This window comes from Haliotis cracherodii, unplaced genomic scaffold (genome assembly GCF_022045235.1).
Source record: "Haliotis cracherodii isolate W230 unplaced genomic scaffold, xgHalCrac1.p SCAF_15, whole genome shotgun sequence".
NCBI lineage: Eukaryota > Metazoa > Mollusca > Gastropoda > Lepetellida > Haliotidae > Haliotis > Haliotis cracherodii.
In genome coordinates this window covers 7,888,709-7,906,016 of record NW_027266270.1, presented here as the reverse complement: position 1 = coordinate 7,906,016, position 17,308 = coordinate 7,888,709, and the positions used below count along the sequence as shown (strand labels likewise).

Sequence of the window (17,308 nt, the reverse complement as noted above, 5' to 3'; positions counted from 1 at the left end):
TGTTTGCCCTATGTAACTGGCTCGAGTGTTGTGTTTCTGTATCCCGTGTCTCTCTGTCCTAGCTGATACACATGTGTCGACGTCGACCTTCCTCGTTGTAACACGTTTGTCTTGACACATAGAACTTTAAATAAACATTATCTATGAATTTCGTTGAACCTAACGCAAGATACCAGATTCGCACTGATAGTTTTCTATGTTTGTGAGCACCATACCCGTGCTCCTGGGTTTCGCCAAAGTGGTAAACGTCTGAGATATGAATCACTGTGAACGTTCTTCCCACATGAATCGGATACGCCGGGACATAACTGATTCATAGTGAGTGACATAACTCATTCATTGAAGTAAGAAAATGCGCCATTAAGCAATCTCTTATTGTTACATTTTTTAAATTTTAATTTTCGGTGATTGGGCGATTGATTGTTCATAATAAGTAGTATGGAACGTCTATCGTTGTTGGCAAATGAATTTAAACTTGGTGTCAATGGTATGAGCAACAGCAAACCATCCAATGGACGATGCTACACTGAACACCCTCTAGTTATATTGGAAGACCAGTAACCATTCGTTTTTATTTATATATCGTTATATTTATTGCTAAAACCCGTTAAAACAAATCAATCATCAACACAATTTCAAATCCAGTATCTACGATATTTGGAGATATACAGCGTCGAAAGTGTGTTTTAAATAATACATACGGTCCAATGTTTCACGAAATTTCTACCATTTTGAAGCACTAGGCACATGCATTTACATGTTCTTTTTTTACATGATTTGTTCAAAGGATAGGCCTATGTGTTCCTTCTTTCACTGACTCTAAATTCATGTACTGGCCATGGCATACACAAATGTAGAATCGTACAATCAAAATAGTCGGAATCGTACAATCGACTTTGCATTTAGCATATATTTTTCGTGTGGCTTTTTTCAATATAAGATCTTATATTTTTCAATATAAGACATTTTAATCCCGAAGTACAATTTTATTCATCCATTACTTCTTTGATAGGCATTTAGAAGTTGGAGTACTGTGTAAGGATATTTTTGTGGATGAACAACTTCTTTATTACAAAAAAGAGCGTAAGAATTTATGGATAAACAACTACTTTATTACAATTAAGAGCGTGTGACGCGTGTGAAAAGTTGTTCATCCATAAATTCTTATCCTTACTTATTCATCAATGTTGAGTTTGTTGTACGAACAGATGTTTTCACACATTTATGTTTTCAAAGAGTTCAGTTCAGTCAATAAAATGGTTATTATTGATAACACACAGCACATAGCGCATAATAAGTCATTTACAATGTAATTTCGTGCATAATGATTCAAACATTTTTTTGCGATGTCAAAATATTCAGAACACATTTTTCATTATGTAATCTGCAAATCATCTCGTTCTCATTGTACATGTGTTGACACACAAGACGTATTCCCATTTACATAGATGAAAACCTTATGACAGTCTGTTCATGTCTGCCGTTTGTGTCCTGCCATATTCATTCATAAAGGAAATATACGATTTAAATGTTGTGAAAGTTTAGGTGCATTACAACAGAATTTTTTTTTATAACAAAACATGTAGGGATTCATGTACCATTACAGGACTGTAGTATCATAACTAGGTGCTTAATATTAACATATGTGCTGATCTGTAGATTGACATACATGGGTACAGTCGGCCCTGACAATGTTGAAGTTGTTGTCCGCCTGACTGTTCTAAACTCTATACTCTAATCGAATTTGAGAACACTCTATGGGTAAGGTACATATTTGTTTTGTTGTGAAGATATGATGCACGATTTAATGTTGACCCACTCCTTCAAACATGCCTCCGTTCTGATAAACATACCCACGCTTTAGAATAATAAATATCAAATATTCCAAATGATTTTAGGAAAGAGCATCACTGTTTCTGTTTTTGAGAAGCATTTGTAAATAATATTTTAGTACAATAAATACACTGAATAATTAATACTTTTCCACTTCGTTGTTTATTAGCTTCAAAGAAAAGCTCTCATCGTCGACTTGTCACAATACTGTGCTTTATCGGTCTACAAAGATCCATTCGATTTATTATAAGAGCTAACACTCAAACAGGAACAAATACGTCTTCGTTCTATAAATCTCACAATGATATTTGATCAAATGAAGGTCCTTTTGTTTGAATCATACAACACAAATCCATATATACACGTTTTCATTCTGGTAAAAATGTCAAGCATGTTCGAAAATTAAAGCATTTTGTTGACGTCACGCTGTTGCTGTTGAAGTTGCTTTTGAGCAAGAAATACATTAGCCATTTTGAAGATGTAAAATACAAGCATATATAGGTCATTATGCAAAATACATGCTATATGTTGGCATTTTCCTCATAGTGTTATCTTTGTCAACATATATATATATATATATACTGATCATGGTTAATTTGGTAGATTAAGAAAATAAAGAAACGAAATAGTTAACAAATAATTAAAAACGCCTGACTTTAAATTGGATAGGTTCCTGGGGTCCCTGGGGTCCCTGGGGTGTACACATCAAGCTGCCTATGAGGAGCCAGAAGGTTAAAAGTAATATCATCATCTCAGCCTACCGGGTACCCATTCGCTGCTGGGTGAACAGAGGCATACCTCGAACAAATTCACTTGGCTAAGGTGACACCACATGTAACAGTGTAGGGCAGGTATTAAATGAATTACTTGTTTACAAATTGTTCTCGTCTATCGAGTAAGTTTGACACGTACTGTCATGATATATGACAAAATAAGAAAAAGTGCCAAGGCACTGCTGCTCACTAGGATCTTGAACGTTCAATGTTAGCTGAATGTGAAAGCTGAAATGTGAAAGCTGTCACCTAGAGCCATGAAATAGGTTGAGTGGGTTATCTCGGGGTTTGTTCTTGTCTGAAATGAGAGCTATAGGTCTACAGTGCAATAATTACCTCAGTTATGTGACAATTTATAGTTATATGAATTTGATTTTGAACTGTATTGTGTGAGAGAGCAATATGTTACCGGTGTAGTAAAATTAACAGTAAAAAGTACGTGATGTTAACAAATCGAAAGACATCATTTAACTACCAAATTACCAATTAATTTCCCACTAAATTGTTGCTTGCCAGGGTCTTTCACTGTATGAGAAGATTTAGCCTAGCATTTTCCATAAATGAAAATGTTTTTTCCAATATTAAATAAACTCCATTCACATTAAGGCCCTACATATCTTCATAAAGTATCAGTTCTGTTGACGTATGTTTTTTAGCAGAGCGACATTAAAGTACGAAGAGTGAGCGAGTGAGTGAGTTGGGTTTAATGCCGCTTTTAACAGTTTTCCAGTTGTATCACGGCGTGTCAGCTTAATGTGGGAGGAAAGCCCGAAGTGATGCAGGTCTCAGACGTTTTGCACTTCGGTGAAACCCACGAGCGCGGGCATGCTGCTGACAAACCTAGAAACATAATCAGGGCGAACCAGGATTCGAAGCCACAATCTTAGGTTTCTGGTGTGCCCAAGGGACGCAACTCTGCACAGCGAATCGCGGCGCCTTAGACGACTGGGCCACCTGTGCCCCCAAAGTACGAAGAGGATTACGTGTGTTGTCGTAAGTCAATGTTTCAAATCAGAGCAATGCTAGGAAAATAATCAGAGAGTAAGGTGTGCACATTTAAAAAAATACGGTGTGAACGCCGGAGTGTAGTTAATCTCCATCGCTAGGCGAAAGAAATTCCGTTGGGCATGAGGCAAAACTTATATGAATATAACTCTGATAATCTGAGATAACACCAGAGTTTCGCGAAAAGCGTGAGCATGTCCTGCCCCACTGATAACTCCCATCACTCACAGTGTGTATAAAAAGGTAAGCGTTTGTTTGTTGCTTGACGCCGCACAGCAGTATCCCTGCCATAAGAAGTAAGAAATAAGAAGATATAAGAATACTAAAAAAACAAATAGGTCGAACGTTTTACCACTCCCCAGTCCAGTTTCCACCCTTGCTGAACTCGGCTGGTATTAAGGAGTTATATTTAGGCTGGACTAACGAGTCTATGCATAGTCCAATCAAAATCGCGTAACGAAATCAACATCCGGTTCGTAAAATACCGTGCAGATGTCGATCGACTGCAGGATTTGCAAAGCATGTGTACCGCAAACTCGGCGTAAATAGATATTTAGGAAATCATTTCTTGTTTTTAATCAAGATGGTCACGTGATTTGATGCACTTTGCGGGGTAAGACCCGTTTTATTACAATATAGATCTTGATTATTGATCAGATCATCCTGACTTGGCACCGCTATTTTTTTTTAAGCAAATGCAAGTGATATGAGAAGTGGAATGTGATTGGTCAATAGGAGGGGCATAAAAGGGGCATAATTGGTTATTATTGGTGGCGCTACGATCGAGCCCAGAAATTCCAGCATGATTCGGCAAGGGTGGAAATAGGACTTTTACAGTGAGTTAACTACCTTGCCTCGGTTATGCTTAAGAAATGTTGGTCTCCATCGAGGTGAGGGGCCTTATACAGGGCTCCATCCAAGGGCTTTGATCAAACTTTAGAACTCTGTGTATTTTCTTTATTTTCATGCCTAACGATAGATATAACTAGAGATTTCTGTAGTGAACTATATATTTTGTCTTATCCTTCAAATTTGGTACAAGTTTTTCTACGTAAGCTAACCTAGTATTGCCCATCAAGGAGTGTTGATATTCCGACATCCAAACTTTAATCACCATTAATCTTTCGGGAGCTAGTGGATAACTGTTATGGTCTTTGTGCAACTCTTTTGGATATTCCAAGTCAACTTCTAGTATGTACCCTCTATCAGAATCTGTGGGGATCAATATCACATCGATATCATTCACATCAACCCACTCAAAACCAACATGGGTAAAGGTTGACTCATAGCCCATCCGTACAAATTGTTGGCATCGAGATATAATATGTGCGTATTGGGTTTACTCGGATCATATCCTTCCACTAATTTATTATTAGCCTTAGAATACGTTTTTGCTGTCATCGACATACCACCTCTTAATCCTTTCTCAATAAACAAGTGTATATCGTAATCAGTGAGTAGTTTTAGTTCTACACTGGTCTTCTTCAACAATGCATCCCATGATAGTCCGGGACTGGAATAGTACCATGCCGGGTCCAAGCCATATTGTTTTAAACATGTCTTTCTAAATATCTCGAATATATCGGCGAGTAACGCTGATCTGTGTTTAAGTACAGATCGTGATAATCACCTAAGTTCTTGCAACCTAATTTATCCCACAGCGTCAGCGTGTTCATAATCGACATCGGTTATTTTAGATTCTGTTAAGTTACTATAGAATGATTCAAGGGGTGGTAATTTAGCTGCTAAGAATCTAGACCAATCATCCATATACTTGTAAGGATATTCACCTTTTCTCAGCAACAAATGACGAGTTATCGGATCAGTATTTTGATTTGCTATTGCAAAGTCATCGTGATTGTTTGCATTAGCTAAATTGTCCAGGGAAGATAACAGAAACTGTACCGAGTCTATGAATCTAAGCCCATTACTTAGCTTTGTTCTGGCTTTCCCATCCTTGTCTGTATAATGTATAGTTTTAGTCAACGAGAAGGATATATATTTTTCCATATTATTAGGAATGAACGTTAAGCTTCCATCGGTCTTTGAGATAGCTTGCTTGAAGAGATGAGAATCATATCCCTAAGGTAATGAAACACAACGGGGTATTGTTTGAGAATTCATTTTTAGTTACAAGTTACACTCGTTATGTGTGGCTCCCCGATAATAACCCCGTCGTGACAATGATGTCTTACGGAATCCTATTGAGGGGCTTATTACAAAAATGACAACTCATTGACTTCTGATGGGCCCTCCAATCATCCCTCATCATACACATGGGTTTCTTACGCGATAAATTTTCCCTTATTATTCTCTCTTCATTTTGTAGATATTCTAGGAACTTTTCCACTGCATCGGGACCTCTATAAATCACTGCTGGGTTTGTTTTCCCATCATCCCTTACAACTATATATCCAAACACACAAGGAATATGTTCTTGAGTTTTAAATGTAAAACTACATTCAGTATTGTGTTTGGTATTTTCTACCGGTTTGATAAGTGCTTCAAAGTCAGTGTAAATTATGTGCAGTACTGGCATTTGATTACAATAATGCTCAAATTTTAATACATTTTTTCCCTCTTTAGGCATATCGATTCTGATAGCAGTCTGTCCAACACCTCTGCAGTCTTCTTTATGCACTTCTAAATATCTTGTCTACTGTACCAATGCAGGCATCTTTCACCGAAATATTTCTTTCCATCATGTTTTGTTTGATTGCATAATAGCCTGCTTAAACTCTTTATCCACGTATAATGATATTTACCATCTTATTCGATCAGAAATGAATTGATTCTGGGAATATGTTCTGGGGCAGAGCTTATCCTGTGTACAACAATTCCTTTAGGAGAATGTACGAAAACATTCATAGCTAAATCATTTTGCTTTTCCACCTTAACTATTTGTGAGATTGGTGTAGGTTCGTCTATACCATCAAGGTTGAGTCCGTCGTTTTGGGGATAGCTAGAAGGTGTATTTGCAATTTTAGAATCTGCAGGAAACAATGCAGATATTATCATCATTCTGAAACAGTCATCGCCTTTATTTTTTACATTAATTATGGCTTTTTTCCTTTTTATTATACGAGGGTAAATCTACATAAGATCACACCTTTGAAAGGTATATAATTTGGTATATCCAAATATAAACTATCGATTTTATCCACACCCCAACCGGAACCTCTATTAGTCAAGCGTTCTAAAGTTTCTTGTATCCATTAAATTGAAGCATCTAATTTACTCAATGACATTTTAACCGCCAGCTGGTATTTTATACTATTTAAATCATCTAAGCCCTCGTTAATTTTGCTCGACACGATGGTTTTAACATCATTAACATCCATGTTGGAATTAATATCCATCTTCCAACCACTTAGGTATTTACGAACGCCGGTAACTTATTCCTATATTCCTATATTCGTATATAATAATTATCAACAACAGCAGGTTTATTATTATCAAATAAAGCGATCAATTCAGCTTTTCTCATTCGAGAATAACCTCTCAGCCCACGTTGTTTTGCCAAAGCCTTCAACTCTCTGACAAAAACCATTGTGATGTATAACTACATGTGAACATGTGAACTAATCTCTCATTTGGGTAATCCTTTTTCCTCTCATACATAGTTTGAAACTGTTTCTTGTCAGCACTGTGACTCTTACATAAACAGTAACTACCTTTGACCCCAATCCTACATACAGAACATGTATAATTAACATGCCCTTTTCTAATCGCAATGGCATGTATTCCACAAAAATCTGCCATACAGCTCTTTCCACAATTTTGTGATTGGCCCATGAATTTACATCTTGATGTGCCCCTCACCATTGGGATAGATATACACTTCTGGTATCATTTGTCTAAATACGTGTCAGCCCAGCCTAACATGAGCAGTCAGCCAGTCAGAGCTATTTATAACTGAGCAGTCAGGGTTATTATTAATAGCTGATAAGACTCAGCCTGACATAGTGTGTTGACAGGTCATAGCGACATAGATGAGCTGTCATGGTTATTTTTAGTTGATCATATGCATAATAACGTAGCTAAATATGGACACACCAGTAAGCCCCAAAACTATAAACGCTATCTCATGGGTCTTTCTGAGCCTCTGACAGCGTATAAAACTGAGAGAGTGTTGGCCTTGGCATTTGGTCAAGTGTCTATCAATAAACAAGGAGGTATTCATGCAGGGCAGATTCAACATCCTTAAACGTTTGAATTGAATGTCCTTGTTTACGAAGTTCATCATTAATAAAATCTAATCTCTTCATTCTGCGCCTGGCCCATTGTGACTGAGCTGTTTCAAGTTGTTCTGATGCTTTATTATGTTGTTTACGCTTCTCTTCAATTTCTTTAGCGTTTGATTCCCTCATGGTAGAAAATAAATAATTACTCCCCGAAAAAGCTTGAGCATTAACAATAGCTCCACCATCCATCATCGCAATTAATGCCATGATATATGTTTATAAAATATTCAAATGTTTAATTACTTCATTATGTCTTCTGGGAATCATTTTAGCTATACGGGCATAGCCAATGGCCAAGTCATTGACCACTGCTGAATGATACGTTGCGTTTAGCAACATTTTGCCTTCTATAACTGGACTAGTCATTGCTTTATAACATTACATGAGGGCTAAACTCTAATTGAACCTCACCTCATTTTAAATTTCTTCATCGATCATGTTATCAATTTTTTCAGTGATATAATTTTCCCTCAAATATTGGGAACATTTTCCACTGGCTACCAAAGCCGCGAGTCTTTCTCTATGTTTATTTAAAGATTTATCTACCACAGATTCTGGCTCATCTATGAGCATTTGTTCGATAAGTTCATCGCATTCCACAATATAATGCCTAAGGAGATATTATATTTAAGTCTAACATAATAAAATATTGCATATCCAATACAGCCTGAAATAATAAACTGTTGTGAAAGAATGAGGATTTCAAAACCACATAATTACATAATAACTGCTAATGTTCAATTTGCTGTATTTTTGCTATATTTTTGCTATATTTGCAAAATTTTGTTATAATTTGCAAAATTTTGCTATAATTTGCTAAATTTTGCAATAATTTGCTAAATTTTGCTCAGCACTTGCTATATTTTGCTAAGCAATTGGATAAGCAGCTGGTTGATCAGTTTTTAATACGAGTTTACAGTGCTTACAGTTTTCTGACTTTATCTCATTCGAGCTTGGTAGAAATAACATCATTTTCGCATAGAGATTCCTCAAATGAATCTCGTTCTTTGCAATGAAACAGGGCAACCCATTTGGTCTGATCTCTGAGATCTTTCAGGACAGAGTTGTATTTTTTCAGTAAGTATCCAAAGGCTATGCTCCATATGCCGACCAGAGAATGCTAAATATGAAAGCATATCTTTCTTTTTGGTAAGTTCTTTATGAAAAGGTTTTTTTTTCTTTGTATTTATCATGACAAACGTGTAAACAGTCTTGTTAACGATCGCCCTGATCAACTTTGTACACACCGGGATCATTCATTACCCTATCTCTCCATAGGTATGTTTTATTAACGTTTATAGTCGGGCATAGAATAATAATATGGTAAAAAGCATCCCGATAATGACTTTGTATAATATCTAGAATAAAAGATGTTTTTCCGCAAACCATTAGCCTGCAGATGATAGCGCAGTGCAGTTCTTTAGGTGAAAGATTATTAATAGATCGCTTGCATGAATCTTCCATTCTGTATATTAAGTTGCGCGTCCATAATCACGTACAAATATATGTTTAATTTACCAGCAGTTTCGAAGAGCTTCGTTATCTGTATAGTTACACCCTAACTAGCATTTTCTATTCTCCGCCCACTGCCGTGTAGTTGGTCATCATCTGTGGTCTGCATGTCGAGCCATAGCACATACTTCATGGTAAGGAATTCAGCATTAAAACATGATAATATTCGGATACTCGCTGAAGCAAAGTTGAACAGCATTGAGGATCATATTTCAACAGCACTGGCTGATTGTAAGATATCCGAGGATGTGTTTCGTTTAGTGTTGTCAGAACTAACCAAATACAACGTAATGAAGCAGGAGATTCGATCAAATTCTTGGAAGACCAGTGGTATTAGCGAAGACGGGGAAAAAGTTCATAGAGCAGGGGAGACAACAAGCGCGTCAATTAGTCTCTGCCAAAACAAAAGAACTGGTAGGAGATTAAAAATAGATTGTTTCCTATCGTTGGATCACATTTAAACGAATGCTTACATAAGTCTATGATAATGGAGAATTAAAAGCCAATCAAATGGCGAGAATTACCACAGGGTATATATTATATCAGTGATGTCAAACCAACCAAATACGGTCATCAATTGTCTTTCCAATCTTGAAAGAGCATATAGTCTGGTCTCCTAGTAAAATGAACGAAGAACTTAGTGAAAATGTTGAATATCACTTTGTTCAAAATAATTGTATGCCTATGAGTAAACATAATAGAGAATATTTTCCTTACAATTTAGTTTAGTCTCATTGTCGGTTTTTTTTGTATAAAAAATTACGTCTGTAGTAGCTCCAGGTGGTGATGAGCTAGAGTTAATTTAGATTAATCTCATGACGATCATTGAATCACATCATCCTTTTCACATAAAAAATTCCCTCTGTAGTAGCATTATAGGTATATAAATCTAGCTCCAGTGGAGTTGCGGCAGAACTGTTATTGCCTATACTACTTGTTATTTTGAATAACAGTAGTTTAGTTGGGTTGCATTTGTACTTGTACAAAATTCAAAATGAATATCTGTCCACCCAGAACTTGGATGTGGCTGGACTTGACACACTTCGTGGTTCACATGTAAATATACCACCGGGAACGCGGTGTTAGTTATTTTCCACAACAGACCTACATACATATCAACCAAATTAAGATCTGCACAGAGTGAAGGGTTATTAGGATAATTAAATATACTTTAACAAGTATGCCATTCAGGCATAGCATACTGAATACTAGCCGAGGAACTGACAGGGTAACAAACAAGAACCATATTTTAACGCTTGGTATGATGCGCCCTGTATAATACACAAACCTTGTACTGTATAAAACAGGGGCAGCTAACATGTAGACTAAGTATTAAGGAATATCTGTACTGAGTATGTGTGGCGTCAAGAATAGATCGTTCTTCTGGATATCAAAATCGATCTCTCCATAAAGAATAAGTGATCACTATCTGAACACACCTTGATCATATGCACTCCTATCTCTATAAATTATCAATCACCATACACTCCCGCACCTGGTACTAAAGAATATGGACGTCGTATACAAATACATAGTTCTGTTTATAAAGTAATCATGGCACACGCAACCCATTAATAATTTACAGGAAATAGCGTAACTTTCCTGAACACTCCTAAACACTTGCTAAAGAAATAGTGGGAATCGGATAATGAAGTCTGCTTTTAGCATAGATTTATGATATTTATGATTCCGGAAAAAGGTTTGCAAATTGTATTGATCTCAACATTGTATAGCGGTATAACAATTAACATTGGAGAATAATCCACCACTGCTGTTAAAAGGAGGACAGAGAAGGATAACTCGGTACGTGAATTCAATGTTATTGATGGAGCTGTGACGGATACTCGAGCACAGGTCGGGTACAGATGAACTCGAGACACGTGTTCGAGGAGGGACTTCTTTGCAATGACAAGTTCAGTCGTGTAGAAATGGATGGAATCTGAATGAATAAAACTATGTTGACTTACCTTTGCATGTGTTTGTTCCTTCGGAACAATCAACATGCTCATTCTTTAAAGATTTCAAAGCGCAGCATACGGCTCTCGCTTAAAGGTTGTTTGATCCGAGTTATAACATTCTAGGCCTATTTAATTTAAAGCTTTTAAAGAGTTTTACGGTACACAGGCGGAGGCGTTTCCACATTTGACCCATCAGTGACCCAAATGGTGCCTAATGTAATTTCTTATTATGACATGTACAATATGTTCTACATACATATTTTCATCTGCAACAAAACAGGTCAAGCATTTGATAATTGTCGTTTTTTACGTCCATAATGCTTATTGAGTGCCAAGGATTAATTTAGTCCGTCAGTGAGGCACGCAATTGCATTGATATTGTCAAGAACAAAATAAAATTGGGTATCAATGATTATTAAGCTATATAATTTGCAATAGCGGCGTCTTCTTGTTGGAATACCAATAAGGCATTTGTAATTCATCATTGTGTGTGAAATGTTTACATAGCCAATCTAGATGAAACTGAAGTGTAATCGTTGCCAGTTCTGCCTCTACTTGATTCCCCACTTGGACTACAACAGTATCTCCACATTAACCAGCGGGTGGCTAACTGTGACCCCCCACCATCGGTTTGCTTTATGGTGTCATCACTTGTGTCATAATTGATTTTCAGTGATCTGTTTATATAATTTCCACAACTATTTGCCCTTTACGCCAAACATCTAGGCTGGTTATTCTCTTGTATTGGCAATTTATGAGTAATGTACTTGTGTTCCACATGCATGTTATCTTTGGGGAGGTGCGTTAGTCTGGTGAGTTAAAGCCCCGGTTCGATTCTCGACATGGGTTCAGTGGGTGAAGCCTATTTCCGATGTACATGTTTACATTTGGACATTGCCCCCAAACATACTCACTGACTCACATGTACCTGAGTTCTCTGGGTTCATGTTTTCTCTTGTCTCTGAATGAGGCTCATTTTCAGTGAGTGAGTGAGTGAGTGAGTGAGTGTGGTTTCACACCGCTTTTAGCAATATTCAAGCAATATCCCGACAGGGGACGTCAGAAATGGACTTCACACATTGTACAAAAGCGGGGAATCGAACCCGGGTCTTCGACTTGACGAGCGAACGCTTAAACCACAAGGCTACCCCACCACTTTCAGAGTGAAATGGATGCCACAGAACAGCTTGACTATTTTAGACAAAAGAGTTATTGTACATGTAATATCAAAAACCTGTTCCTGTTGCACACTCCGATTGATTTGATTTGTGATATCGGAGAATGCATACACAACAGACATGTGTTTCAGACATGCAACCATCGGTTACAGATAACAAAGCAATGGGTTCAAATTGTCAGGAAGTGATCGGTGAATAAACAGCGTCGTAAGGAGATACGATAGCTATCTTATCGCCACCAACAATGTATAACATATCTGCCCTCCATACAATCCGACATGTCGTGTATAATTTCAACAATCAGAAAACTACTTAGACATTATTAGAAAAGTGTGTTTTCGCCTCAGGCGAGCATAATATATATTTGTCTTATTCCTAAAATATGATATTTACGTTTCGAAAAAACAGTTGGTTAGTTCTCTCTTTATCATATAATGTCATCTTTAAAACTCTTGACATTTCTATTAACAAAAGTAAGTTTAAAAAGCATTTGATAAATTGCCTTGGTAAACAGACCCTTTTATGATATAGAGATACGCTTGATTTGCAGCCATGGCATAGCAGCGATGTATAGATCTTATTAAAATAAGTTCATGCTAGATGTCCCATTTGCGTATTTATTGGATCGCGGCACAAGTATACCGAATCGGTTTATTTGATATTATATTGCATGATAAATTATTTTTACATATTGACAGACATCTTGGATTTGTGTCAATAAACTGAAGTCAAAGAAAGGAAAATAACACATTGTGTATGTAGAAGTGTGCACATTGACGTTAAGTTTTTCGGTCAGTTCATTAGTGTTTAATGCATTGTAATTCATTTTCTCGGTGTAAGCAGTATCTCAATGTATTTCTTTGATTCGAAAACATACCTGTTTGCAAATAATATCCCGGTCATTCGAATCATGAAGGGAGAGCAGACATCACGGTCAAAGGGTCAATGTCAGTTTAGGTTTATACAAAATACACAGACAAATTAAATAATGCGAAATAGAGACATTGTTGGCATGTGAAAATGGTAATCAGTTACTGCTAGATTCCTAGTAAATTATAACTACAAAACCTAGGTCATAGCACTGTTTCATGAGCATAAGTCTCAGCTACAACCTTTGGTGTTTACATTTCTTCCAAGATTTCAAAAAGCGTCCTACGACTCTTACCCAGGAGTTGTTTGATCAAGGTTACAATATTCAAGGCCTCGGTAAAGCTTTGAAAAAGTGTTATGGTAGACATGTGGAGGACATTTCCAAATTTGACGCATCATTGACAAAAATGATGTCCGATGCAATTCCCTATTTTGACTTGTACCGTATGTTCCCATGTGTTTTAGGTGAACGATTGACTTGCCTTTGCAGTTGTTTGTGACAGGTGCCACCGGCGGGGCAGGATACGCTCACCTTTTTGCGAACACCTGGTATCATAACAATTTGATAGTGATTCATAAACACATGTTCATGATAGTCTGAATTGTACAATCGACTCTGCTTTATGTAGTCATTTCTATTGGATATGGAAAGGGGTTTGTCGCTTTATTCACGTCGATTTTAGCTATATTTGACAAATATCATGGCGGAGGACACCAGCTATAGGCTTCTTTATTGTACACATTGAAGGTAATGAACCCCCACCGCCCCAATTTGATATGGTGACATTTACTTCAGCATTTGAAAATACATGCAATGTCATAGTTTCCTTTTTCTAGTATGTACAGTAAAGACGTATACACACATCGATGTATCCTCTGTGCCTACTGTAGTTCTGGAGCTTACTACCTAAAAGTAAAGTAGGTCATGAGTCATTGGTAGTTACATTGCATGGCAACACCACGGAGACGACATCAGGTTGCTGGTGTAAACAAAAGTGAATGGACAGGTGATGGTGTGTGAAGTATATAGATAAGTCGATTTCCATAATCATAAGAAATAGCAGAGTCCAATGTGTGATTCTGAGATCATCCTAAGCATGTGTTTACGAATCTTTATTTTCATATATTTCCAATAAACATCACATCGGAATTACATCGGACATTATTTATGTCACTCATGCGTCAAATTTGGAATTGTCCTCCAAAAGTGCACATAACACTTTTTGAAAGCATCCCTGGAGCAATGAAGGTTGTAACTCATATCAGTCAGCTGATTCTCAACTGACTGAGTCGCCTGACGCTCGACTGTACATAAAAAGTTGTGACATGTAGACACCAGAGATTTACTGGGATATTGCTCGACATATAGTGAGTGGGTGAGTATGGTTTAAGTCGCTTTTAGCAATATTCCAGCCACATCAAATGGGCTTCACACATTGTACCCATGTCGGGAATCGAACCCGGGTCTTCGACGAGCGAACGCTTTAACCACTAGGCTACCCGACCGCCCATGCTCGACATATAGAAAAAGGTGACTTTTGAAACCTATGAAGTCATGCAGTCTTGATGATAGTCACGCTAGATCTTTTATGCATATATCTAAAATATGAAACAGATTTGTTTTAATTTCAGGTGGGTAAATCAGTTGAAGGGAATTTCCTGTTTGACCAATATTGGACCTTATCAGATTATCAATATACCTGAAGTACATTTCTTGGCCAATTCACTATTCAAGAAATTCAAATTGATATGCACAAAGAAACAGATCATCAAGGAGAAGAACACACTTGGTGTACATGTACATGGGGATGGTGACTGTTATAAATGTCCTGTCCCCATGAATACACATACGTAGATCAACTTTCACGAAATGATGCACATCTTATATTTAATTTGCCGTTGACGTTTTGTCAAAATGATTTTGATATTCCCAACCAATCTGACTAACTACAAAAAAGTATAAGTGAAGGCAGACTTCCACTCTGTATTTGCATAATTTATTTAGACGTTACATATACCTTTATCTACTAAACAGAACATGAAATACAGACATTTATTTAGACGTTACATATACCTTTATCTACTAAACAGAACATGAAATACAGACATTGTAGAAGATAGATTGTGAGGAATAATCATGTGTTCAGTGAGTGAGTGAGTTGGGTTTAACGCCGTTTTTAACAGTATTCCAGTTATATCACGGCGTGTCAGCTTAATATTGGAGGAAAGCCCGAAGTGATGCAGGTCTCAGACGTTTACCACTTCGCTGAAACCCACGAGCACGGGTATGGTGAAACCTAGAAACATAATCGAGAGGATCCGGGATTCGAACCCACAATCTAAGGTTTCTGGCGTGCCAAGGGACACAACTCTGCACAGCGAATCGCGGCGCCTTAGACAATTGGGCCACCCAGGTATAACTGTTTGACAAACAGCACAGTACAATAGTCCAGTGATGAGCTGTATAATTTACTCAACCGGTTTAACATAGTATGACGTCATTGTGCAATCTAAATATTGTGACGTCACAGTAAGACGCATAATGTTGTGTGGGGTGTGCGTAGCACTCATACAGAGATACAGTAAACTACGGTTATGACGAACACAAAGGGTCAATTAAGTTTAGTTCGTTATAACCATAGTTCGTTATAAGCATGAATACAGTAAATGGACTGGCACAGCAGTTCGTTACATCAGTCAGTTCATTATAAGCGTGTATACACGTAGTTTGCTGTATAGAAATACATGTAAGTATTATTGAGGCAGGATTACGTACAATAATCGTAATAAATAATTCAATCATTTGAGGTCACTTAAGTTTGGTTAAAAATAATAATAAAATAACTTTCTGTCATCTTTCCCAATGCATCATTTTCACATTGAGAAAACAGGAATACCAAAAAAATGTGGTGCTTTAGGCCCGGCACATTGATCAATGTGTTGAATGAGTGGGATGCTGTTATGGATCAGATCGGATGGAAGACGGGACATCCTGAACACCATAGAAGACGTTTTACAAATACCACTGAACACAAGAGAAGATGTGTTCATAACACTATAATGTGACCCACAATATTTTCACGAAACAACCAATTGAGACATTAATGAATATGCTTAAACATATCTTACAATCTATTCAAAAATGCAAACTTTTATTGAGCAATGACATATTCACTTGGTCATTTCGTCATTATGGGTCATAACAATAGGTTATTTAATATAACTTTCGATGTGGTCCGAAACAGCGCCTAAAGAATTAACAGAGATCAAGCTATTTCAGCATGTTGATTTATCTTTGCGCTGCGCCAGGAGTTTATTGGAATGTACATTTTAGTGGTGGAATTTGATCTATTGGTGTTTTCTTTTCTGGAGCTTCCATTACTAAAATCTGAGTCCTGAAAGCTGAGGTTGATGAAGGGGGCATTTGGGGCTCCTCTTGAGAGTAGGGTGGTGGTAAGGAAGCTACGGACACACGATGATGGAACATCTTGTGGAACGATCCTGCTGTAGATGGTCTAGGTGAACTGAAAGTAGACATATAGCCTGATAATATATCCGTAAGTTACTAGACGGAAAGTTTATTAAAGTTCTCATATGTCTATTAAAGACATGTATATTTATTTTACAATTAGTGATGAAGAAACGTATTTTAAAGAACAACCTTCATATAAGACCATGCCTAAACATCGGATTTCGCTGTCAAATCTTTACACTCATGTAACCATTGGGACCATTGCTTCACAAACTCTGATTGGTCTTTCCTCTGATACAAAGGTCTAACTGAAATACTGTAAAATAAAGTTGCTCGACTAACGTCTTTATTCCTCGTTATGTTACCTTACATCGTTCAGCTCCTGCATGTCTACATGTGTTAATGTACCTACATATACTACACGTTTGAAGACAAAAGATCTGTACGAGGTTTAGAAAATGTG

General features: G+C 37.1%; 2 protein-coding genes across 2 annotated transcripts in view; one reads left to right on the top strand and one right to left on the bottom strand.

The window, feature by feature from the left end:
- The window catches only part of LOC139462218 (xylosyl- and glucuronyltransferase LARGE1-like), a 472,136-nt gene that overhangs the window by 63,071 nt on the left and 391,757 nt on the right, over positions 1-17,308 (top strand). The gene's annotated exons all lie outside the window — the stretch shown is intronic.
- Positions 16,687-17,308, bottom strand: part of LOC139462215 (sushi, von Willebrand factor type A, EGF and pentraxin domain-containing protein 1-like) — a 30,138-nt gene continuing 29,516 nt past the window's right edge. Inside the window, exon 26 of the mRNA XM_071243809.1 lies at positions 16,687-16,897. Within this exon, the coding sequence (XP_071099910.1) occupies positions 16,687-16,897 (211 nt within the window). The remainder of the gene's footprint in view (positions 16,898-17,308) is intronic.